General features: G+C 37.2%; 1 protein-coding gene across 1 annotated transcript; it reads left to right on the top strand.

Annotated features, from left to right (window-relative positions):
- Positions 1–710: 710 nt before the first annotated feature.
- Positions 711–27,939, top strand: LOC121431744. Its single transcript, XM_041629435.1, has 9 exons — positions 711–972; positions 17,236–18,263; positions 19,983–20,160; positions 20,842–20,981; positions 21,460–21,495; positions 22,970–23,071; positions 24,243–24,387; positions 25,500–25,624; positions 26,338–27,939. Exons 2-9 carry the CDS (start codon positions 17,262–17,264, stop codon positions 27,733–27,735), a joined length of 3,126 nt encoding a protein of 1,041 aa, XP_041485369.1. The 5' UTR covers positions 711–972; positions 17,236–17,261; the 3' UTR covers positions 27,736–27,939.

Here is a 27,939-nt window from a genome sequence, read left to right as displayed (position 1 = left end):
AAATGTACTTAAAAATGAAAATGTTTTCTTTTGTATTTTCATGTTTTAACATGTATTCTTTTCATTGATATTTCAGTGGGAATCTGTGAAAATGCTATTCTAATCATAAAGTAAAAGGACATACAATATGAATTTTGTGTTTTGTAAATTAATTTTTTGAGCAATATCATTCACTGTACTGGTATAGCACTATGAAATGCAACCTAGCTCTTTAAAAAGAAATGAAACAATTATAACATATATATAGAGATATATATCCAAATATTATCATTAGAGCATATTAGCTTTTTTTTAAATGTTGATCTGCCAATTCAGTATTCCTCTTAAATCCAAACTACAGTAGGCCCTATATTCCTTTCTTTCCATCAGAATTGAGAAGTTGGATACAGCTCGGGGTTGTTTTGTGAAACGGTTTTTATTGCAAGTGGGATGGGGACAGGGTTTTCGACATACCATGCAAAAATCACAGTAAGATTTATACATTATATTGTTTTTTGCATGGACAGTTCACAGCAGGCATGGGGCGCGCAGTCCCCCCCCCCCAAAAAAAAAAAAAAAAAAAAACTTTTCCCACAATTCACCACAAGTATATACATGAAATCCTTCATTTTCACGTAACAAAATGCAAAGCACCCCGATTCCCCCCCCATGAAAATACACGTTTTGCCCTCAACCCCCCCCCCCCCCGGCCCTCCAGCGCTTTTGTGATTTGTGAGCTCTATAATGTCTATGAAAAACCACGATCTACGTTCTAAATTAAGACCATTCTTTTATTTAATTTCATTATATTTAATTTTTTTGAAGTCTTTTGCCAAAATATGTCTCGTTATCCTCCAGGCGATGTCAACAAATATAATATGTCAAGTTGACAGGACAAGAAATGTTATTTGCCGAGTGACATGCTGTCAGTCGTCGCGTCGATTGGTTTCTGGAGTAATTAGCTTCAGTCCCATATCTGCCTTTCTGTGTAAGGTAAGTTTGGCTTTTGTCGTGGCAAGCAGTTGCGCAATCGATGGGCAAATTGCACATGTGCGTTTCAGTTGCCCAGCTGTGTGTTTGGGCTTGCCTTTGTCATGATTTGTTGCATAATAGACAGCTGGCAGCCGTCTGTTTCGAGGAGTTTTTCTAAACATTTTTGAATTTTTTTATTTCTCCTCGTACCTGGTGAGTGCAGTGTTTCCACTCTTCCTGAAATTCGGGAAATTTCAGGAAATTTTTACTTTTTCCAGGAAAGGTTCGGGAAATGAAAATATTCCAGGAAATTTCGGGAAATCAGAAAATTACAACTAGAATTTTAATTCGTCATGAGGACGAATTAGGTGATCTGTCTCTGATTTTATGAACACGAAGACAATCAGCATGTTTGAGATAAATATGATCATCATGATGAAAACTGAACTTTTCTTACGAAAAGAATATGTTGAATACTCTTGAAAAAGAGGGAAATGAGAATATGTGAAATACAATTAGGTGTAGGCGATACACATTGTAGATTGTACATGTTATAGGCTTTATTAAAAACGATTTTAAATTAATCTACTTAATTGTGCGATACTTGAACTTATATACATTGTTGAATGGTGATTAAGGAACATTTGCGAAATGTTGAAATGAAAAAAAAAATTAATTTATGTCCACTTTTGGGTTCGAACCGGGGACCTTAAGGACGCAAGTCTGATGCCTTACCCATTGAGCTACACGCTTCCCATAGACTTTACACATAAGCAAAACGACAAGATCTGAAATCCAATTTTGGAAGTGAAATACGGGCATGATCCCGGCATCTGACCGGAAAATGGAGACCACATTGCGATAGCTTACAATCTCAGCTACAACATACTCAAAGCTCAGAGAAAACCAACAAACAGAAATTGAGATACCCTTATAAAAATCGCCAATGGTATTTGAATGGTGCCGAATGGTAGTTGAATGGTGATCTGAATGGTAAATGGTACGCGAATGGTATTTAAGTGGTGTTTCAATGGTAAGTTCTTAATGGTAATTGGTAGTTTATTTAATGGTAAATGGTATACCATATACCCAATGGTGTTTCAGTGGTATGTGACTAATGATATGATTGGTATGATGAATGGTATACCATTACCCAATGGTGTCTCAGTGGTATTCAATGGTGTCTCAGTGGTATGTGCTTGTAATGGTATGATTGGTATGATGAATAGTATACCATACATCCAATGGTGTCTCAGTGGTATACAATGGTGTCTCAGTGGTATTCAATGGTGTCTCAGTAGTATGTGCCTGTAATGGTATGATTGGTATGATGAATAGTATACCATACATCCAATGGTGTCTCAGTGGTATACAATGGTGTCTCAGTGGTATTCAATGGTGTCTCAGTAGTATGTGCCTGTAATGGTATGACTGGTATAATGAATAGTATACCATACATCCAATGGTGTCTCAGTGGTATACAATGGTGTCTCAGTGGTATTCAGTGGTGTCTCAGTAGTATGTGCCTGTAATGGTATGATTGGTATGATCAATGGTATACCATACACGAATGGTGTATCAGTGGTATACAATGGTGTCTCAGTGGTATTCCATAGTGTCTCAGTAGTATATGCCTCTAATGGTATGACTGGTATAATGAATGGTATACCATGCACCAATGGTGTCTCAGTAGTATACAATGGTGTCTCAGTGGTATTCAATGGTGTCTCAGTAGTATGTGCCTGTAATGGTATGATTGGTATGATCAATGGTATACCATACACGAATGGTGTATCAGTGGTATACAATGGTGTCTCAGTGATATTCCATAGTGTCTCAGTAGTATATGCCTCTAATGGTATGACTGGTATAATGAATGGTATACCATGCACCAATGGTGTCTCAGTGGTATTCAATGGTGTCTCAGTAGTATGTGTCTCTATAATGGTATGACTGGTATGATGAATTGTATACCATATACCCAATGGTGTCTCAGTGGTGTCAAATGGTGCCGAGGAGTAAGTGCCTCTAATGGTATGACTGCATGGTATACCATTATATACCCAATGGTGTCTCAGTGGTATACAATGGTGTCTCAGTGGTATTCAATGGTGTCTCAGTAGTATGTGCCTCTATAATGGTATAATTGGTATCAATATGGTGTCTTAGTAGTAAGTGCCTCGTGGTATATATAATCATGTTGGATAATTGTAAAGCCATAGTGGCTTAGTGGTGTTTGCCTAATGAATGTCATTTGAGTTAATGGTGAATGGTATGCCCAATTGCATTACCCATTAACATAATTCCGAAGGTTTAAAGAAAATGTATCAAAGATTAAAAGGTATTTAGAGTTAATTAAATATTTGAGCTGTGACTTTTATGCGAGCAGCTTCCCCAAATCAAGTGTAATCGCTCATGATTGTAAACATGATCTCTTGCATTCTTTTAAATTGTCTTTGTCCTTATTTAAAGTAAAAGGTCTATATGTGTTTAAATATTATTGATCCAGTGGTTATGATACAATATTATAAATTTGTTATATTTTACAATTGTACATATTACCTTCTAAATTTAAATCTGATGCAATGGGTGCAAAAACAAAATCAATCGGTCAATGAAATCTTTTTTTATAAAAAGGGTTTTAATTTTTAATTAATAAGTTTTATTCTATTTTTATAATCATTTTGCTTGTTTATGGCCGCTTTTTATAAAAAGAACTATATATTGAGTGTTCCAAGAAGATATTTGCAATCAATCCCAAAATTCGATCAGATGCAAATTTACAGGTGATGATACATTAAGTTTATCTATAGAACATATCAATTTGGATTTTTTTATGGATCAGTTGCAAGTTTGCAATGAAAAGTATGACTCTCATGATTTTGGAGTCTGAAATTGATTTGCGTTCGATTGCTTCGATTGGAAGTTTCTTGCAATGCCCCATATTTTGCTCAAAATGAATTCACTGTTGGTTGTCTTGGTCCCCTAACCTCTATCAAATTCCCATCCGCAAACCCTGATTTGGTCTGTCTGCAACGTCAAAACCCCCTCTGAACCCATTTGTACGCTATTATAGCTGCTTCCAATCATGAATTATTTCTCTCTTTTTTTTTACAAATGATATTTTAAAAATTCTAATTCTATTTTTTAGGACCTAAATATTCTTTCCCACTTGTGGACGGCGTTCATAAAGAGGAGAGCTATTCTATAGGCCGGTCATTACTTGATTGAAATGATTTATCCACATGGTCTTGCTCCCTCACCCCTATCAAAATTCCCTGCCGCCATACAGGGTATAGTACAATGTAACAGAAAAGAAATCTACTGAATGAAATCTCAATTTCAATCATTACAAAAGCAAATTAAAAGGGAAGAGGAGTGAGTAAAAAAATATATATAAAGGGGAAAAAAAAAGAAAAGAAAAAAGGCAAAGAAGAAAAGAAAAATTAACAGAAAAGAAAAAAAGACAACGAAAATAAAAAAAGAAAATATAAGAGAGAGAACAGGAAAAAAAAGTGAAGGGATCGAAAACTTTTTTCATAGATTCCAAGATCCAAGGAAAACAGTGGCACTCACGCCATCATGGTTTCCAACCCAGAACCAATCGAGAGGAAAAAGAAGACACCCCTGATTTGGTTTTAATTCACCCCCCCCCCCCCCCCCCATATGCGTTGGCAAGCAGGGCTGCTTGGCTGCTTGCTAGCTAGCTCTATCGCACGCACGCGCGCGCGCACACGTCTAACCGCCAATTGCAATATTTGAAAAAGAAAACTCCATCTACCGGGACCGCCGTTTTGCTGTTGATAAGTCCGTCGATAATTCATCAAAAACTAAAGGAACACGGGTCAGATTCGGACAGCGACTTCAAAGTCATTTGTAGAAGGCTAAACAGTAAGTTCTATAACAATTTTCTTTGATTTATTTCTCAAATTGTCTCAAAATGTTAGATGTCGGTGTACTGCCACGACCACTGCACTGCCACCGCCATTGCCCCGTTGGCGCTGGCCGCTGCTCTACTGGCCGGGACGTGGCTATGACGATAGGGAGTGCTTATGCTTTGTGTTGGCTGAGTTTAGCTCGGCGAGCATTGAATAGATTAGTAATTCGCTCATATTGCCTGATGTTTATTGTCAATGTTTTACAAAAACCATCTCTGAATACGTTGAATTCATGAATGAATGATTTGTTAATCTAATGTCAAGACTGTCAAAGCGTTAATTGTGAAACACACTGCACAACGTTAATTCACTGAAATTGAAAACTTGCCGACAATAATGTTTTGGAATTAGGCCTATAATTTGTTGTTGTTGATAGATGTTGGTAAATGAGATAAAATGGAGGTGAAACATGGAAGGGGTCCTAAAGTTTAAAAAATGATAAAGGCTACGCAGCCCCTATAAACTAAGTTACACTGTACCACTATATGGTGAAATGTGCACTTTGTGTGTGGAACTGTGACTGGACAGAGTAACATACGATTTCTATTCAATTTTTCTACAGAGGCTGCAATAATTATGCAGAGAAAAGTGGCGCTAATGCAGTTTTGCACCGGCCGATTACCAGCATACCTTATCACCAAAATGTGTTCCCAAATGTCATGACTATTAAAGCCTGAGTCATATCGATTATTTTGTAAACCGGTGTTCGACAGCTTATATTCAATCGAACATCGATGCATCGACAGTTTGGCGGAGAAATCAAGTAATTTTTTTCAGCTCCGTCGCATCGAGTCACAATCACACCCGTAAGTACCCCGGTACCGGCGGCGGGGCACCAGGCTCTTATCACCCCGAAACTACCGGCGTGCTATAGCTAGCCAACCGGTGCCACACCGGAGATGAAAATGAGCTCTGAATGAATAACAATAAACATAATTTATCGGGATGGCCATGTAAAAGTGAGCCCCTAAATTTATATTTACTGTAATATTCCGCAATTGTCACACCGTCACGATGTTCGAGAATTAATCCAGACATGATTTTATTTTTCAAGAATGAAGTACGCTGGCACAGCTTTCAGCCAGATCCAGCTCAGCTGCAGCGCGCTGCCCAATTCTATACGATGTCAATTCACAAATTGAAACAAAATACCAATTCACAAATCGAGCTCTTAATTCATATTTATGATTATTAAATAATGTTCTATGGTCTTAGCCTTAGGAAGAAATATTTTTTTTTTCCTTTTTAAATCATATCCAAGCAGTATCATTGGGAGTATCATTTTGGTCTTTTGATGCAGTGCGCATGCGCGATCTCGATGAAGAAATTTCATTCATGATTAAATTTCATCATCAGGCATAAATTATCTCGGCCGTGCACGCGCGAGTAAGACAAACTTGGATAAAAATAAACTTCAAATAATGGCAAATAATCGGGTCATAAACAAAGGAATTGTTTCATTTTGGAGACATTTACTGCCTATTTTGATGATTTTTGTACGAAATGAAAAGTCATTATTTCTTTTCTTTTTTTTTTCTTTTATTTTCTTCGATGCACCGAATTTGATAAATCTGCATCGGGCCTCGATGCCATCGATCGAACACCGATTTTAAAATCGATTCGACTCAGGCTTAATCGATGTGTGTCTACAGGTCTCTCAGTCACATTTCGATGTTAATACCACCGCTTTTCAAAATATCTGGAACCGCTGTATTAAGTCTTCGATCTTGACGCGTTGATCTAATCCGTAGACATCACTTCGCGGATTGCTTGGATTCGCTGTAATGTTTATTGGGACTGAAGTAAGCGAACAAATGATGCTTACATGTGGCGAACAAATAGCCAACATGCCGCATGCGAATCTTTTGGTCGCATAACTTCAGTCCATATCAACATGACGGTAAATCCAAGCGATCCGCAATATTTTGAAAAGTGGTGGGCATATTGTGTATTGACCACAAAATGTGTGTAGACAATTTCTGGTGGGGAGTTTTGCTCGCAGTTGGCTGGTGTGAAACTTGTGAAGCATTAATGCGGGAGGGTATTATTAGATCTTTTCATGGGGCTAGGCATATCAATTTTGAAAGTAAATTTTATCCTTTTTTTAAGTTTGTCCTGTGATCACATTTTATCTGTTTTTATTTATTTACTGATCAAAACTTGCCTAAAGCAATGTCTGGAATTCATCCACTGGCATATGATTGTCCATGAACGGATCCATGATTTCTCAAAGGGGTTAGTGGGGCAGATTTTCCCAAGGAAACTTTAAATAACAAGCAAACCAAAAAAGAGATCCTCTTGAAGGAGACAATATTTTCAATATAAATATTTGCTGTAACTATCGAGGGGGGGGGGGTGAACACTTGTGTAAGAAAGCCACATTTTTATCTTGCTCTCAAGGTGGGGGCACAGGGGTCTATTGCAGAAAGAGTTGCGTTTAAACGCAGGTAAAAAATCAATCGCAAGTCCCAAATGCGCGCTGTTGATTGGTTGAAAATCAAGTTGCGCATGATATTTAGAGTTGCGATTTATTGCAACTCTAAATATACAACGGACCCCAGGTCAAATGTGCCCACTTGGATCCGCTTCTGCGATTGTCAATACCAGGGAAATGGAATTTATGTCATCGATTACCCTCCTTTTGAAAATTGCTGCTCTGGAAATTTGATTTCAGATGACATAGCTATTACTAGTATAAAGCATGCACAGTTATAATACAGCCTTGTCTGAACTAAGCTGAACAATATCACATTTCCTTATTGTTTTCCTGAATTCTGGGCTGGTAATCAGAGATCCATGAAAAATATCTCTAAAATTAAAGTTCTAAGATCATTCTTTTTCTATTACTTTATTAGTTTTCTATTTTTGTTTGTATCTGCACATACATGCAGATTTTACAACACTCAAATTGATTTCATTTCATTTTCAAAGTTTGGACAACGGATACACTGGATGATAAGGTTAATGGTCCAGCTTTATCTGGGAGTGACACGACGGGTGTTGAACACAGAAAACGTGCCGTGTACAAGAAAAAAATGGAGTTTATGAAAGGTATGTGTGTAAGAATTTTCTTCAGCAGGAAAAATTGCAAAGCTTCATGAGATAAAACAGATTGTATTCCTGCAGTGGCATAGCTGAAAAAAAATCAGTATGTTGGCTGAGGGGAGGGGTGGACACTTTGTCCTCAGGTATTCATTTGTTGTGGTATTTGTCATCATTGGGGCCTCCCATTAGATAATAGGTTATTTTCTTCCCATCTATGGTTAAACATAAATTTATTTATCATATTTTACAAAATGTTTTGTTGATATTTGTTAATTGGTACCATTCAATTGAATGGTAGTGTATACTGCAAATTTCTCGATATTTAAAAAAGTATATGAACTTCTAAAGAAAGCTTACACACACGACAAGCATTGATGTTTTGAACCCTTAGCTAATATACTGTCCTTTGCATTGTTTTCATCCAATATTTCTTATTACAGCTTCAAGGAATTGATCCTGCCGGGTACCCATTCACTTCACCTGGGTCTAGTGCAGCACAGTGTGGATAAATTTTGGGCTGAAGGAAAACACACCATGGCTAGGACTCAAATTCATGACCCTCTGTTTGTAAGGTGAGAGTCAGAACCACTAGACCACGACGTACCCAAACTGATGTTATATCCCCACTTGTTCTTTTGTATTTTATTACAAGAAGTCGTGCTTATTTACACTTTGTCCTCCGAGAACTATAAAAATGGAGTGAAAATTTATTTCAAAGACATTTCCACCCTAACAAAAAGTTGATTTGATTAAAAAGAGAAAAATCAAACATAAAAATCGGATGAAAATAAGAAAGGTATGACATTTTTAAGTTTCACTCAATTTCACTTAATAGTTATATGCATATCCTGGTCGGTATGCAAATGAGGGAACTGATGACATCACTCATTCACTTTTCTTTTGTTTTTTTAAATATGAAATATAATTTTCTCCCCATTGACCTATGAAATAAAGTTTTATTTCTCACTGAACATGTGGAGTTACCATTGCTTAACATTATTTGGTTCAGTCCAGTTGGTCCTTATTGTCAAATCTGTAAAATTTGAAATATTGTAGAATTCAAACAATGAAAAACAAAACAAAAAGTGAGGGACATCATCGATTCTCTCATATGCATGTGGGTAAATTGTGCATATAACTATTTTGTGAAATATAAGCGAAATTTCAAAATGTCATAACTTTCTTATTTTGCATCCGATTTTGATGAAATATTTTGCATGATGCTTGCCTGATTTTTCTCTGTTGATTCAAAACAACCTTTTCTGTGGTGGACTTGACCTTTAATGTGAAGATATGCATTGCTGGAAATAATGATATGATACTTGGGACATATCATACACACATGTATGAAAATATTGAATAATTATGATTTCATTCTATACAATAAGCCTAGCAAATATTCCTGACGATCATGTGTACATTAGGTTAATTTTTACCAAAATATTGTTAAAATTTCAAATTCAATAACTTTGTTATTATTAGATGTTAATGAAATTTTCAGCATGATGCTTTTCTGATTCATTCTCTCCCTACCAAAATCTCCCATTTTCTCATGCTTTCTTTCTATGGTCCCCTTCATTCTCCTTATAACTATTTTATGTGTAAAATGTAACCGGTCGTCCAACCCATTTGATTGAAGGGCTAGAGGTACTCGAGACTGAAAGTTATGTGATACAATTCAAAGTGTACATCAGACAAACAAAAAGCACTGAAAATTTCATCAAAATTTGTTGAGGATTAACGAAGTTATGACGAATTAAAGTTGTTATTTTTTGGTAAAACTGTTCTCTTCAAGTCCTCATGAATATACAAAAATCACAATTTATATATTTTTTGTATTATATGAATTCAAATTTTGTCCAAGCTAGGTTGTAAAAAATTACAATTGACTACTGATTCTGTGTAAGACAATAATCATATTATTTCTCACACATAGTTGAGTTATTCATCTGATTCAGCACAGCAAAAATAGACAGAAAAGAAATAAGTGGGTATCTTGTATACATTATTTTCTATATATTTTGCAAAAAGAGGTCTCTTTTTTTATGTTTTTTAGTGTTCCAAATTGAATAATTTTCTTCCCTATTTTCTTTCTATGTGTGATATATTATTTATTTCTTAATTTATCTTTATTGTATTTATGATAAACTTTTGGCGTGTTTCTACAATAAATCATTAAAAACAGTTTATCTTTTCCGGACTCGAATAACCTTATCGCTCTTAAACCAAGCTGTTTCTACAGACCAAATAATCTGATTAACTTGCATTTCGCTTCGCAAATACGGCAGAAATCGGAAAATTCAAACTATAACATCAACATTGCATTTTGGTATGTCAAAAATTGCATCTCGTTAGGAAAATTTTCAAAATTCATGGTAGATCTCACTCATTGTAGCAGGTATACATGTTTCGCGATCAGCTGGCGAGATTAAACAGGCCAGAATATATGTATACTGTGAGATCGCACTTCTGGGTTCAAGCACTTAAGCCAGACATGAATGCTATTTTGCCCCATGTTTACAGAAAAGTTAAACGGATTAACATGGCAATAACCACCTCTCAAAGATGGTTATGAGAAACCATATTTTGCGCGATGCAATTAATCAATTAACCGCATCGCGTCTGTTTCTACAGGAAACTTATCCAGGATTCTGGATACTTAGGCGGGTAATACTTTTTAACAATTCTTTGTAGAAACACGCCATTGATATATCTTTTTAGGTGAAAAGAAAAAAAAGAGAACAATTTGGGGGACGGGGGTACTATTTCCCCCCCCCCCCCCTTTTGGGGATATTTGATTTCTTCTAGGTGTGGTACCCTTTATTCATTTGGCCATGTGAAGGCTATCGCACATTTTGAGTTTAATCTTCAAAATTTGGTGTTCATTAGTTTGTTGTCCAAATTCTGTCTTGCATGTAAATTCGTTTATAGGAAGATTAACATAATACCTATGTGGAGTGCAATCATTGATCTCTTGTAGTGTCGCGCAGTCACATGTATTCATAATATGGTGCTTTTATACCATTCCTGTCAATACTCTTTTGTACTTGAACTTATTAGTAAAAAAATGTTTATTAATATTGTTGAAAGCAATTCACACAACAGATTTAACATCAAGTATCAGATTTGTATGTAGAACAATGGTTTTGCCAAGTACTCAATCCATGTAAAAAGCAATAAGAGAGAACAGGTTTATTCTTGGAAATGTTAGTCTTCATTTGTTGTGTTTTTCAATCAAACTCGATCTGTCTTGATACATGTTTATTTTTTTCATAACAAGATTGACAGAGATATCAACGAGTAGCTAAGTCATATATATTAATAACTTATGTGCTTTAATTATAAAGTCTATACTTGTGAATACTCTGTGCCATTTATGCTGTACTTAAACTTCTTATAGTAAAAACATTTTAATGACGTTCTTGAAATAACTGCTTTCATTTTTTTCTTGTGTATACTTATTCCATTATTAAGCCTACCATTAACCCCAGAGATATGCTGTACACCATTGGTCTACCATTCACTGTACTTTATTGGCTTACTATACATTGCACATCTTTGTTCTACTGTCTACCATTGGTCTACCATTGAATGTACACTTGTGGTCTATAGTGTATGACCAATGGTGTTATTTGAATGGTTGACTAATAGTATAGAGTGTATGGTATGACAGTATTGTATGGTAAATGGTAGGTCAATGGTGTACAGTGTATGGTAAGCCAATGTTGTATGGTGTATGGTAAGCCTACGGTGTACGGTGAATAGTAGTATGGTGTATGGTAGGCCAATGGTGTACTGTAAATGGTAGGTCAATGGTGTACGGTGTATGGTAGAATGGTGTAAAGTGAATGGTCAATCAATGGTGAACGGTGTATGGTGTACGGCGAATGGTAGTTGAATGGTGAGCGATGAATGGTACACGAATGGTGTACGTTGAATGGTACGCGAATGGTGTATGGTACATGAATGGTGTACAGTGAATGGTACGCGAATGGTGTATGATGAATGGTACGCGGATGGTGAATGGTACATGAATGGTGTATGGTCAATGGTAGGCGAATGGTGTATGGTGAAAGGCAATTGGTAGGCCAATGGTGTCCAGTGAATGGTGGCTGAATGGTAAATGGTAGGCCAGTGAATGGTGGCTGAATGGTGAATGGTGGTCAATGGTAAACCTGTCTATAGTGGCCATATGGTAGATCAATGGTGAATGGTGTTTGATCAATGGTATATGAATGGTAAATGGTGCTCATGAATATGGTAATAGTAACGTCCGAATTATTTAAATTAGTTTGAATGGTATACCATTGAGGCTTGAATGGTATACCATTGGTGTATGGTGGGTGCTGTGCGAATGGTATTCCAATGGTATATCAATGGTGTATGATAAATGGTAGTCAATGGTATACCATTCAATTTTTTTTATAAGGGTATGCCTCGCGAAATAGAGGAATGTAAAATCCAGTTTTGAGAAAAAGTCATTTCCCATAGAGATTGCACACAAAATGAGCGAAAATGACATGCCTCTATAACTTGCAGTTTTTCAGGATGATCAGTTCCTTTAAAAGTGAATAAAGGCATCACATTAGAGTATGTCCTCAGCTACAACATATTGAAAACTGAACGAAAATTGACCAATATTTACAGAGTTAAAGTCAAATTTGCATAATAATAATGACGTCATAAGTAGCAAAATGGAAATTTTGAGTTCCGACGCCATTTTTATGACGTCATGATATAATTTCGGGTCAATCCAAACTACAGTAGGCCCTATATTCCTTTCTTTCCATCAGAATTGAGAAGTTGGATACAGCTCGAGGTTTTTTTGTGAAACGGTTTTTATTGCAAGTGGGATGGGGACAGGGTTTTCGACATACCATGCAAAAATCACAGTAAGATTTATACATTATATTGTTTTTTGCATGGACAGTTCACAGCAGGCATGGGGCGCGCAGTCCCCCCCCCAAAAAAAAAACTTTTCCCACAATTCACCACAAGTATACATGAAATCCTTCATTTTCACGTAACAAAATGGAGGATGCAGGATGCACGTAACAAAATGCACGTAACAAAATGCAGATTTTGCAAAATGCTAAATGCATTAGATAGAGTATGTCCTCAGCTACAACATATTGAAAACTGAACGAAAATTGACCAATATTTACAGAGTTAAAGTCAAATTTGCATAATAATAATGACGTCATAAGTAGCAAAATGGGAATTTTGAGTTCCGACGCCATTTTGATGACGTCATGATATAATTTCGGGTCAAATGCGACATGAAATCACATCTCCCATCCATACTCTATTCGAATATGAAAAAAAAATGGGGGTCACCGTACTCCTTTAAAAGCTATAATGAATTTTGTATAGGCATGTTTTTGCACATATATTGTCTATGGTTAGTGCGCGCGTGCTGTAAACTTTGATGGAGGCTAATTCCTTTATTACTTGTCGTAGAAGGTTGATCAAGGTATCAAATTGTTCAGAATTATATTATCGGTGCATTGATATAAAAAAATGGCGATCCTATGTTTTATAGTGCCGTTACGCGCGGGAACGCGCGCGTAACCGTGCGCGCGCGCAAATTTTTGAAATGCTTAAAATCACCTGAAACATACTCTACTTTGGTCAAAAAGCGATTTTGAGCATTTTAAAATTTTGACGCGCGCGTACGCGCACGTCGTGACCTTTACATGACCTTTGATGACATCGACAGTTGACCCTTGACCTGAAGTTAATGTGATGTAAATATGGTTAATTTTCGATCATTGATAATGAAGATATGATTGATAATGTGATTTGACAAAATGGTGTCTAGATGACGTCATGATGACCTTTTGACCTTGAACTTATTTCGTTCACATGACATGATAAGTCCCCATATCTGATGATATTTTGGAGATAATTGATGGTGTAGATTTGGAGATTTTATGGTAACAAGAAAAGGGTGGAAAAATAAAAATTAAGAAATAAATAAATAAATAAATAAATAATAAATAAAAAAGAAAAGTCTTGCGAAATTAATAGTTGATCTGTCGATTGACAGATCACCTAATTAAACAGCAATTAAACGTAGAAACTATCAATATTCATGATATTCAGGTTACATTTTAATGTTTTACAGCCACTTTCATACGTAGCTTAAAATTTTCCGCTCTCGCTCCGCGCTCGCATTTGTAATCCTTTTTTTAAAGAGGGCGTGAACAAAAAAATGCTAAAATCCTTGATTTTGGCCACCTAGGCCGAATTTAGGCTCGCTGTATTATTGCCTGATTTTCGTTTAAAATCAAATTTGAAAATTCCAGGAGATATCTATGAATTTTAGGAAATTTGGGATTCAGTTTCGGGAAATTTATTTTTGAACTGTGGAAACACTGGGTGAGTGTAGCCAACGGAGTTAAGCTGAACAACCATTAAGAGACTGAAGCTTTTGGTCTAGTTGCATAAGTGCTCTCCAAACAAAAGCCAAATAAAATGTGGGTGTGCCTCTGGTGTTGGTCCAGCTGGCAATCAGGCATAATCACCAGGACCATATTTATTATGTGACTAAAAAAAATCAAATATTAAAATAAATATCAATAAATTTGGTGTCATTTGATAGGTAGGAGTACTAGCCAGGCGGCTTCTAGAGAGTAAAAATCATTTACAGATGTAAGGTTACTCACAATGAAGCCAGGTATTCCTATTCACATGCGTGTAGGCAGCCAAAACCTGAAACTTTCACCCCCCGAGATTTTGTCTACTTCTAACATGTCTAAAAGATCTAGGCCTAGCCCTAAATCATGTAGGCCCTACATGGGATAAATCATAAAACTTCATTCCCGACATTTCTACGCTCTCGTTATTTTTAAATAAGAATTCATGAAAAAAAATGAAAAATATTGTGAAAAGACAGAAGAGGCTTGCCCGATGTTTACTCCGCCATCTTGTTTCCTATTGTTCTTCGCCAACGTTACAGGACGCACACGTCTAACCGATTTTTGTGACCATTTTGAACCCAAGTGTTCAATAGGCTCTAACTTCTTGTTTTTGAGCCCTTTGAAGTAATTTTGGTATCAATGGAAAGGTGAAAGAAAGCTCAATTAATGTGAAATCATGCCACTTTGTAATTTTTTGTCTCACCTGCATAGCAGAGAGACTATAGGCCTAGGCGCCGCTTTTCCGACGGCTGCGGCGTCAACGTCAAATCTTAACCTAAGGTTAAGTTTTTGAAATGACATAACTTAGAAAGTATATGGACCTAGTTCATGAAACTTGGCCATAAGATTAATCAAGTATTACTGAACATCCTATTAGAGTTTCATGTCACATGACCAAGGTCAAAGGTCATTTTGGGTCAATGAACTTAGACCATGTTGGAGGAATCAACATCAAAATCTTAACCTGAGGGTAAGTTTTTGAAATGTCATAAGTTCATAACTTAGAAAATATATGGGCCTAGTTCATGAAACTTGGACATAAGGTTAATCAGGTATCACTGAACATCCTGCATGAGTTTTATGTCACATGACCAAGGTCAAAGGTAATTTAGGGTCAATGAACTTTGGCCGAATTGGGGGTATCTGTTGAATTCCCATCATAACTTTGAAAGTTTATGGATCTGATTCATGAAACTTGGACATAATAGTAATCAAGCATCACTGAACATTTTGTGCAAGTTTCAGGTCTCATGATTAAGGTCAAAGGTCATTGAGGGTCAATAAACTTTGGCCATGTTGGGGTTTTTTGTTGAATAACCATATCTCTGTAAGTTTATTGGTCTAGTTCATAAAAAGTGGACATAAGAGTATCCAAGTATCACTGAACATCTTGTGCGAGGTAGAGTAGTTTTCAAAGTCAGCACTGCTGCTATATTGAACCGCATGATGCAGGTGAGACGGCCAGAGGCATTCCACTTGTTTCTTAATACATGTATGTGTACAGACAGTAATTTCTTCTAATAAATTCTAATTAATTATGCAAATTATGCAAAATAACAATTACTTGCCTCTAGTTTTTGCCAAATGAAGGTGATTGTGATAGATAATTCATTTACCGTATTTTCAGGAATATAAACCGCACCTTTTCTGTCGGGGGAATCGTCTAAAATGAAGGCTGCGGTTTATACACGAACACAAAGAAATCAGACCTCAGAAACTTGATTGACTTGACAAAAATTTAGGATGTATACAGTAATAAATGTGCGACATGTTTGAAACATGTACTTGTGAATAGATCTAGCCCTTAATCATGTAAATGGGCTAGTATAAGTACATTTCCGACATTTTATGCAATTACAGTATATTCAATAAAAAAAATATGAGAAGACGGGAAAAAACTTGCCAATGGCCGTCTGTTCTCTTTGTTAGTAGCTAAGCTTCAAGACATGTATACAGGATGGCATATGTCTGGTTTTGGCTGTCTCACTGTCTGGCACTGGCAGCTCAATACATTGTATATACATGGATACAGTCAAGTATCTCTCACACACAGGTTTCTGGGTTATCTCTAGAAAGTTTCTTCAATACTATTACCCTTTTTACACAGGCTAAAATTTCCTTAACCCCGTACTATAGGTGGGGCTAAATTGCCATTTAGCCCCACCTATAGTACGGGGTTAAGCTTAGCCCACTTTCGTTTTACACTAGCGATCTTAACCCCGTACTATCGCTCTTAGCACCGCAATTGCTGGGATAACCCTGCTTTTTTGCAGGGCCAAATAATCCTGTACTAAAGGTGGGGTTAGCCCACTTTTCAAAAATGCTGTGTAAAAAGAAAGAGGGCTAAGCTTAACCCCGTACTATAGGTTTGGCTAAATGGCAATTTAGCCCCACCTATAGTACGGGGTTAAGGAAATTTTAGCGTGTGTAAAAAGTGTACGAGTGAAGTACTTGTACTACGAATGATCGACAAAAACCACTAGTCCGGGGTTAGCGAGTTTCGTGTGTGAAAAGCAAGCATTCCTTATCCGGGGTTAGCAATAACAATTTGGCATGTGTGAAAAGGAAAAAAAATAGTACGGGGTTAAGGATAGTAAGGGGTTAGCGATAGTCCGGGGCTAAGAAAATCCTGTGTAAAAAGGGTATATATGGTCTTGCCTTTGCCCGGCTTGCCATCTCTACATTGGATAAGTAATGAATATTGTGACATGGCATACATCATGTTCCTGTATCACATGTAGGTACTGTCAGCCAGGATGTGAATGCAATTTGTGAAATTTCAAATGATCAGTACAGATTCTTCTTTCGGAATTAATCTAGAAACAGATCTATAAAGCATACATCTCAATTTTAAATTGCCAAAATCTCTCTCCTTTCAGAAACACTGAAGTTAAATTACTACAAGATGTATGGTGGAGTTGAATGCGAAGAGACTGCAGAGGATCTGGAGCTGGAACGCTATGGATTAATGGACGGACAGAACTCTGGATCAGGCGAGTCGGACACAGAGGAGGCCCTCTATAGGCAGGTTCATTATAACATCAGCAATGATCGCGATATTCAAAGCACCAAAGATGGCGATGCGCAGTTGGCTAGATCTGATGAATGTCCACCAACTACAAAAACTGCTTCTTCTTTGAGAACTCTGGTGAACACTGATAGTTGTGAGGTAACTCCGAACACCAATGGCATTTTAATCGCTTCCGATGATGATGATGCATGTGACAGGAAGAGAGAAGAAAGTGATAGTAAATACAGAGTGTGTCAAGGAAACAAGTTAAAACTCGGAGATGTACAGAGTAGCCGAAAGACGAAAACTGCTGTTGTCATAAGGGATGACTCCGAGTCCGATATCGTACTCTTGGATGTGAAAAGCAAACCCAAAGGTTTCAAAAGCGAGGGAAAAGTGGATCAAGAAAAGGAGAGGCCAAAGAAAAGATCATGGAGGACCAAATCGGATGATGAGAAGATAAAGACCGCCAGGCTAGATCGAAGCAGTTGGTCTTCGGCAGTTCCTGTAGCAGATTCCTCATCCTCAGATGCCAGAGCTTCAGAGGTGGTAGTGGTCGCTGATGACTCCTCATCAAGCTCTGTAATACTGCTGGACTCTGAGAAAAGCGAAGGGGATGCGACAAAAACTAAACAGCATCCTAAAAAGGGTGGTGGGGAGTATTTCCTGGACAGCAAAGGTATGGCCTTAGAGGATGTCAGCAGGGAAAAGGACAGTGCTGAGCAGGGATGGAAGGCAGAGCGGTTAAAGACGAAAGCAATGTTGAAGGAAGGCATTGACGTCATCGATCTCAGCAGTGAGGAAGAGGATTATATGGTCATCGGGTCTTGTAGCGAGGAGGAAGGTATGCATGTCCATTTTGATGAGATGGGAGATCGGATTCCTCCTGATGCAGAGGTATGTGCCATTCAATTATAGTTCCATAGACCTATTTTGTTTTTAACTCCGTTCTAACTGCAACCAAGGTCTAAAGTTGTGGTTTACTATTGGTTGCCAAATTTGACACATTCATTCTTGTGGAACTCAAAACATTCCAATTTTGAAATAAACAAATGCAGTAGTTTTCTTCAACATTACACTGTATAAAGAAAGATCCTTGTTATAGTTTTCAATAGTTATGGCTCATACCTACATGTAGAGCTAGGCCATGTTTTAAGTAAAACTGGAGTTAAGAACGCAGGTCATGTTTTGTCCATCATGCTAACATGTGTGAGTATTTTGAAAGTTTGGGGAAAATCACTGAATATCTCTCCCAATATGATTCATCTTGAATTTTTTATTTTCCTCTTCTCCTTGATCGGAAATTTCTGAACCAAATAATTTTTCAAATGAAAAAAAAATGTCATATATGCACAAAAACACAATTGTTGAAGAAGTGTCAAACCTTGCCAACACTACAGATTCACAGCATTTTAGAGCAAGAAATGTGGTTATTATTTGAATTGTGTAGTAGCAGAGATTTCTTTGACCACAGAAATAATTATTGTTTTGTGGAATCCAAATTAGAACATATTTGTATTCATTATTAAACCCAGTTAATTTTAGCTTGCACTGATAAAAGACTCTTGGGGGCCGTTTCATAAAGCTGTTCGTAAGTTAAGAGCGACTTTAAGAACGACTGGTGATCCTCTCTTATGCACAAGACCATTGCTAATGAATATACCATTCGCCATAAGAAAGGATCACCAGTCGTTCTTAAAGTCGCTCTTAACTTACGAACAGCTTTGAAACACCCACCTGGAGAAGCATTTAACTGTTCTTTTACATCCTTTATTACATACTATCTTATTTAATTATTTAACTCTTCATGCGTTCACCTGTAAACCCCCTGTGTGTTGCATTATTTTAGGGTCTCATTCACATTCGTGCCATGAGTCACAGACTCCTAACAATAAAAATGGCCATGGTATTGTTTGTGAGGAGGGTTTATTGATTTTATCCTCTCATTTTTCAATGAACTTCCTGGCTGTGATCAGGATGTATTGATTTTTGGGGAAAACTCAACGATTCTGTAATTTGTAAACTGCGATAATCTGCCGGATAATCCGTCGAACGCTAAAGTAATGTCGCACGCGCGATCGATCGGTACACATGTACGGTATACAAAAGCGTCAGGCTATACATTGTAGCTAGGCACACTCCGGGGCATGCAATTGTTCGAAAAACAATGGGACAGGGGACGTCTATGGGAAATGTGTGGTTGTGCAAAAATGCGAACGAAACACGCCTACGGATGTGCAATAATGCGAACGTCACGCATGAAGAGTTAAGAGTGAAACAGTGGATACTGAGTGGCAAATAAGTTTTGTTTAGTAACATTATCCCTACACGTTCAAGATGTGATTTCCAAGGTATTAATATGAACTATTTATTCATTAAATAATCTCAAGTTTGATTGTTGGAATCAGGGGTGTGTTTCATCAAAGTTGTCAGCACTGACTAAATGGTCAATGCTGACAATATCAGTGAAATCCTTGATTTTGATTGGCCAAGAAGCACTGGCCTCTGATCGTTGCTATGGTAACTGTCTGAGAAAGACAACTTTCATGAAACAGATTTTAGGGTTTCCTTCTTTCCGTCTTACCGATTAAAAATGGACTCTCTTTATTCTCCCAGGGTTCTTTGATAAGTAAGAGGAAAGCCAGAGAGAAGGAACGTGTCGTACCTGGACGTTACTTTGTCCAGTCGATGGTGAAGCATATCCGGTGTTATAACTGCAATGAGATGGGACATAGTAAATCGGAATGTCCGCAGCCCCCTCGTGTTCCCGCCTGCGTACTGTGCGGGACAAGGGGTAAGTAGATGTCCCTGTAGCAATCTTAGATTTGGGTGTACATGCCAACTATTCACTGGAACGTGCTTGTAGTAGAAAACAAATCTAGTTAGGACACTTTTCCCCATCTGGACCAAATGGGGAAAAGAAAGAAAAGTTTCTAGGAAAGATTAACTTTTCTTAGAAACTTACCTAATAATTTGTGTTGTATGAGTACAAGGCAGTTGATACTTCAGCACGTCATTAACAAAGTGATAGCATTGCCATTATAAGATGTCCTCAAAATGCTAATGAAGCATGTTTTGCACAATCTGGTCAATTTTTTTTGCTCCCAATTTAGGCGATTATTCGACTTTAAAAGAGAAGGTTAACTTATGCAAAATCAAGTATATACTGTAGTGTACATTTATATAAACATTTTTGCAGATGTAGCGTTATTCTGTAGGTTTGTGGTTTCTTACGAAATACACTGTGTCACAAAGATATACTACATGTATGACACTGAGTACTTAGCCCCTCCCCCTTCCCTTAACACTGGAAATAATTTTCTTTTGTTTTTATTTTCTTTTGATAGGTCATACTGACCGGAGCTGCTCTTATACTCTCTGCTTCAGTTGTTCCTTGCTTGAGTACTTAGCCCTTCCCCCTTCCCTTAACACTGGAAATAATTTTCTTTTGATTGTTTTTATTTTCTTTTGATAGGTCATACTGACCGGAGCTGCCCTCATGCTCTCTGCTTCAATTGTTCCCTGCCCGGTCATCAGTCCAAGGCTTGCCCTGTCAAACGTCACATCCGCTATGCCTGGTGTACTAGATGCCAGATGCAGGGACATCTGAGGAAGGTATGACGAAGGAGCTCTTTAATAAAACTGTTTGAAAGTTACACATGGTTTTGAAAATTACTTTCCAGTCAGATGAACTTTCAAATGAATCAAATGTGTAACGTCAGATTGGATGCTTGTAATTATTCGAGATGTGTTGAAATGGAGTGACAGCTTATTGGCTTTTTCCAATAATTATACAGATTTCACTAACACTTGAAAATAAATTGTGCTCTATTATGTTTGTTTTGGTTAAGAATGTTCATAAACATATGCACAGAATTCAGCTTTTGCCAATGTGTTTGAAAGTCATGTGGAAATCCTTTGTTGATATAATCTCAAAGCTTTAGTGAACATTATATCTACTTCAGTGGATATCTCATTAGAATATTTTGTGAATATTTGCTCTTTTGTGGAGTTGGCCAACAGTGAGTAGAATGGTATTGATTTTTTTTCAGTGTATTTTTAGTTTTGTCTATTTCTTTTTTTCTCATGGCAGATGTGCCCTGACCAATGGAGACAGTATCTTTTAACAGTAAGTTTGTGTTTTCCTTCAAAAGTGTTGTCCTATCTGTTCTATTTGAAAGTTTTTTTTTATTATATGGTGTATTATTTCATGATGTAACAAGTAGTCTGTTGTACTCTGATAGCCATGGTTTAGTGCACAATTTAGACCACACTTCTGTGGGTTGCCAGTTGTCAAGTCTTATTTGCCACCTATTCGTTATTCTTATACCGTAAAAAATTTAGTCATGAAATGAATATGAAAATGTAACAATATAATGGATTTTTATGAATGAACTGGTACTTGGTAATTTTCATGAATATGGAAGAAGTATTATGAAACCAGCATTCTACAGAAGTGTGGTTTAAAATTCTAGGTTAGACTAGGGTTGAACTTAGGTTTAATTGTCAAAATACCACCCAATGACTTTAAAGAGAAAGTCCATTTGATTTGATGAAGAACCCACAGCACTATTCGTATAAGAGTAGGGTGAAACCCCGGTGTAGTGGTCCACCTGCATTCCCTCCAATGATCAGTTATATCAGGAGGAGAGACCTGCGGGTCATAGTGATTCAGTTCGCTTTTCGCCTCCCAGGCACAGGTTACGCCAAACAAATAATGATAATAATAATTAGTTGTAAGGTAAAAATAAAATATTGAGAGAGGCATGATAATAATACATAGTAGTAGTCCAACTTCTGATAATGTAATGTCTAGAGTGCATATATCCAATCTGCAGTGTGCTCAAGTGATTGCCTTTGCTTAGATGAAGGTTTGTTATAAACTAATCAAGGAATAACGAGTTACAAAATTGTTTGAGTTGTGATTTGGTGACTTCACATGGAAGCAATTCTGCTAACGTGACATTTATTCCTGTGACAATTGCTTCGCCGCTAATTTCATTGACATATCAGTGCCAGTTTGCCGTCCAATGGTAACTACCATGATAACGCTGATCAACAGCCAATCAAAATCAAGGAATCTATGCAATTCACCATTGGATGGCAAAGTTACATTTATAGTAACTTTAATGCAACAGGGCGAAGGTGAGGTTAAGGGATGGAATAGGATTTTTGGTTTAGAATAATGTGAGGGTTTTGATAGGTTTGAAGTTCAGGGTCCCTTCTTGCAAAGAGTTGCGATTGATTCGATCAACCTCAACTATATGGAAATCCATTATTGCCATGATTTTCCTACCAAAATTCTGCCCAAAGTCCTTTTTTATACAAAGCGAAGCACACCAATTTGTCAAGACAAAGATGAATGTGTGAGTATTTTGAACAACCATGCATTTTAGATGTTGGCGTGGCTGGCTCTCCATAGTTGTGGTTGATCGGATCAATCGCAACTCTTTGTAAGACGGGGCCCAGGTTTATGCCTGCCTTTCTACGTGGATTTCCTGGAGAAGTAAATGTCACAGGAGTGAATGCCATGTAAGAGGCATTTATTTGCACACTCATTTTGTTAATTCAATTTTCTTTTTACATCCCTGGTGGCTCCCTAGACAGAACACGGTCCTATCATCAAACCAACTCGAATACACCACCCACTCAAACAGAAGGCCGTCTACTGTAGCAACTGCAGCCAGAAAGGTCATAGATATTATGTAAGTATTGCATCTCAGATTTTTTTCAAAGCAAGTGCACACATAATTGAAGCTTGCCTCTGTCAGAATTTTGTTCATTTTGACCGAGTGGAATTTGTGTATTGTGCTTGTGAAATTTGATAAGTGTCTTTTTCTTTGTACTGACAAGATTCAAAATACCCCATATTGATTAGATTCTGGGGTAAAGGCAGGGTTTTGCAGCCAAATTCTATTTTCATGTATACGCATAAATAGTTCATATAAAGTTGTTTACCGTACAAATGTACAAAAACTTTTGAGATTAGCTTCCACCGACAAGGTTATCCCAGCCACAGCTTCGAAATTGTCACAAAATCACAGAAGTTAAATGCTGGATGGAACGCTACCACAAAAGTGTCTTACCATACATTGTCCGCTAGTTGAACATTATAAAACCATAAGCTTAATTTCGCATCAATATTCTTGAGTAATTTTGATATATTTACCTTGTTTATTTTTAGTCATTGCTTTTATGTATTTTAAAAATGTTTCAATTTGTAGTTTATAGTACCATTAACTTTTCTTGATTATTGAGTATATTCACATTTTATTTCTTGTGATTAATTTTCCTAAGTTTCCAACTAAGTAAGTTGCTCTCAAACTAGTTAGTTAACCGATGTTACCTTTTCAAAGTTTTACAAAACTAAATTTTCTAATAGACAGGTTCAAACAATAATTGTTCATTCATTGGTTTTTGATATATACGTGTGGCATCATTATAATTTCTAATTGAAGTTCTGCTCAACCTCCTCAGACGGCCTTTCAAATCTTTAATAAAAGCAACTTCTCATAGTTTTTCAAATATTATATTGCATTACCACTATTGCCTTGAGGATTCCTTAATATATTAAACTTATATTTTATGTCTGTATATTTCTTTATTTCTTGATTACTTCATTTCCCACCATTGTTTTCTGTGAGTGCGCAGACGAGATCGGAGGGGAGGGGGGCTTTTGTATGTCCCTTCCTGGACTGATGGCTAAAAGGCATCTGGATGATTAGGGTTCGAAACATTCTTTATGGGTTATTAAGACAGGGGTAAGGTTTTGAACAATTTTGATTTTTACTAAGAGTAATTCGACATTTGCAAAACAATGAAACCCAAGCTTTTTTAACAATCATTTCATATTTTTGTTTTCATATTTGATTGCAGGACTGCCACTCAGAGAGATTTGATGAGTTTGTCACATTCACATACGACAAGGTATGTGTCTATGACAGGAAACACATCGGGAAGATGATATACCCAGAGGAGCACAAGAACGCAGAGTATCTACAACTCCTGAAAAGTCGGAAAGGTAATCCTTGGTTCAGAAAAGGGGCCAACTTAATAGATACAATAGGGTGACCTATCATGGAAACCTAAACTGTAATTGGCTGCTGAGCCATTAGCATAGTAGTTCCACAATGGCAATGTCACCAAAGTACCGGTAATTACTTGACTTGGGCCCATGAAGAATGTCTCAGTCTGATCTTTTGATTACGGTAACAGAACGATATAAAAAATGGTGTAGAAACATTATAGAAATAGCAGAGTAAGACCATAGGTAGTGATGTTGTCAATATTGAAATCTTAATTAAGGTTTTGTTCTATTTGCGATTGTGATTGGTTTATATCGTGGTAGTTCTGCAGTGGAGTAAACTAGAAGGGCAAACAATGCAAACAGAACAAAATGGATGTGCACGTGCAACTGGGTTTATAACGTTTTGGTCCGATAAATTCAAGCAAGAAAATTGAGAAATCCTTCTTGGTGCTATTATTTTCATAGGTCTTCTTGGTTGATTTCTGGTTTGGAAATATAGAATCATGTGAAAGTTTTGATGTATAGATCTAGATAAGCCTGGTGAGCTTTCATTTGGTCCACCACTATTTTTAAAATGTATTTCTATATTGCTTTGTATATATTTTAATTTTGTGGAAATTAATTAAATGAAATAAAATAAGGAAATAAAGCCTGCAAAATAAGGTAATATTCATAGTCTTTGATAATATTGAATTTATTTATTTTGCCAATCCACTGGGTCAAGGTAGTCACTGGTCAAAAATAGAAATATAACCAGGATGACTCAGGTATACTTAGTACTATCAGATCACTTAGGTGTCAACGGGGGTGCTGTCCAGGGTATTCCAGCGTAGCACTGGCCAGCCTGGGGGAGGTGTACAGCACTCAAATGGCCGAAGCACCTGTGATCCCTGGTGTGCTGCTGATGACCCGTTGACATCTGCAGAATTTAAGATCTTTCTGTATTTTCTACAGTACTAATGATATCATGATTGATTTCGAATTTTGAAATGATCATTCAATATCACGCTAAACATGAATGCAATGTCGATACTATGAGCATTTTAATATTCGTATGAATGTATTGATAGGGAATTTAGAACCCCATTTGTTTTATACTCTACCAGGTGACGCCTCATTAAGTATAACAAAGACAAAAGGAAAGAGAACCATCACTGAGGTCGATTCAACCACTGTCACCAAGGAAGCCACGATTGGTAGCACTCAGGAAGCTAACACCAAGAAAGGAAAGGTTAGTGTGTCCTCTTTACATCTAACAGGATAAGTTCACCTTGTAAAGCATGATTTGATTAGAGCAGAAGAAAGAGAAATCTATGAGTGAAGGTTTGAGGAAAATCCAATAAAGAATAATAGCGATATAGTTATGAAAATGTTTTGTATTTTGTGATGTCACAAGCCGGCGGCTCCACTCTATGTCGACCCATATAAGTGCATTTTCTCAGAAAAGAAATGTTAAGTATAAAGGTGTATGAAACATCCTGATATTCACCAAGAATGAGTTATTTCTTTCTGAGACAGAAAGCCTCAACTTTGTCCTTTAAATAATTACCATATAAAGAAAATCTAAATTAAACTTTTTTTTTTATTTTTGCAGGATTTTCTGCATTTATTGAAATAATATACAAAACAAATTAACAATGCTTGAGACATAATATAGCATAAAGTACATAACCAAGTGACAATCTTATATGTAGTGACTGAAGACATGAATACATTAAAATAAAAATATATATATATAATGAGTAAAATGCAGAGGCAAACTATATAAGCAAATGTATGCTTGAAGCATAGCAACCAACATCATTGGTTATTTGATGGGCACCATCTATATTTTATTCAATATTTCACTGTAATACGCTGAATTTGCCATAACTTTTGATTTTTTTTTAATTAATATTCATTATTAATTAACCATTAAATATCCCTCTTTCTATCCAATCAAAGTTCACCCAGGAAGATGAACAGGAGGAAGAAACTACTCAAAGTGATGATATAGAAGTCGTGAACATCGAGAAAGCACAGACGAGCAAGAAGGAGATGCTCAACCCTGTCAAGACATTTGTGAGGACACGGTTGTTTGGAGGTAGGAGAGGACGTGGTTGGGCAGAACAGGAAGTAGACATGATCCCAAGTAAGAAGAAGATGGATGCAGTGATGGCACCCGAAGGTTTGTTTGGAGGTAGGAAAGGACGTGACTTGGCAGAACAGGAAATAGATATGATCACAAGTAGGGAAAAGATGGATGCAGTGACGGCACCCGAAGGTTTGTTTGGAGATAGGAAAGGATGTGACTTGGCAGAACAGGAAATAGATATGATCACAAGTAAGGAAAAGACGGATGCAGTGACGGCACCCAAAGGTGGAAAGATAAAACTGACAAGGGCACAGAAGAAGGAGCAGCAGAAAGCGCTGAAAGCGATGAAAAAGGGGGCAAATAACCCTGAGGATGCGGCGCGGGATTTCACTGAAGCAAAGCGACTAAAACAATCTGCAGTCAAGGCAATGAATGTATTGAAGAGAGAAATCAAAGCAAAGCTTAAGGCAACGAAGGGTCAGATTGCGGGTGGAGTCACTGATTCCATGTCAAAATTCGAAAAGAAGGCGATGAAGAGGAAACTGAAAAAGAAAGAAAAACAGGAGGTTCAATTAATCTTGAATGAGAGAATGAAAAGTGATGTAAAGGTTAGGGAAATGAACCGTGTGTGTAAAGAATCTAAGAAGCTGTTTCGTGATGCGAAAAAGTGGAAACAAGAAGTGGATGGCAGGGTCAGAAGAGCCCATGGTATACCTAAAAAACGGAAACGTCCTGTACTACGTCAAGATGCCGTAGGATATAGCTTACCGCGGCGGGGTTTCAACATTGATGCAAGATTGGTCGAAGGCACACACCAGGACAATCGATGGACAAAGCCTCAAGGAGATCTTTGGGAACAAGACTTTCCTAGAAACAATACTCCATATGACTTCACCAATCGGTTGTTTTCCTCTGGCCCTGTCACAACCGATCCATTTTATAGCGTCAGTTCTGTTAGTCATAGTCAAACTGCTGCCTTTAACCATGATGGAACCAACTATGCTGCTTTTGACAGTGGCCAAGACTTCATCACAGGGCTATTCTCCAATCGACCTGTCACATCAAATCCATCTTATGGCAGCGGACCGGGCTTCCATGGTCAGGCGTATAGCAACAGTGCTGCCTTTGACCACGATCAAGACTTCACCGAGGGTCTGCAGTCGGGGAATCAAAGCTTGACAATCGAGGTTTCTTGTGGGAAGAAGCAGAAGAAAAACAGAAGGAGAAAACGAAATCGAAAGAACAAGCAAGGTGGTCAAACGGGATAATAAGAAATCTCTGTAGGACAAATCAATTCAAGATGAGTGTAAACGTTAGTTTATTGACCTACCTCCTGAATGATGCATTGTACTTTGATTGAGATCATCTGCAGCTGCCTCAAGTGCCTTTTAACCTTACAGACCTGCCAACCAGTACATTATTGGCATATTTATTACGTTTTTGCAACCAAAATACGGCAGTACGTTTTTTCT

Source organism: Lytechinus variegatus, chromosome 18, assembly GCF_018143015.1.
Source record: "Lytechinus variegatus isolate NC3 chromosome 18, Lvar_3.0, whole genome shotgun sequence".
Classification (NCBI taxonomy): domain Eukaryota; kingdom Metazoa; phylum Echinodermata; class Echinoidea; order Temnopleuroida; family Toxopneustidae; genus Lytechinus; species Lytechinus variegatus.
Note: the sequence above shows the minus strand (reverse complement) of the source record. Positions and strands in the feature narration are given on the sequence as shown.

Coding starts and splice junctions, on each gene's coding strand:
- LOC121431744 (XM_041629435.1), top strand. CDS start 17,262: ATGTATGGTGGAGTTGAATGCGAAGAGACTGCAGAGGATCTGGAGCTG. Junction 20,161..20,841: donor CGTACTGTGCGGGACAAGGG/GTAAGTAGATGT, acceptor TTCTTTTGATAG/GTCATACTGACCGGAGCTGC. Junction 21,496..22,969: donor GGAGACAGTATCTTTTAACA/GTAAGTTTGTGT, acceptor GTGGCTCCCTAG/ACAGAACACGGTCCTATCAT.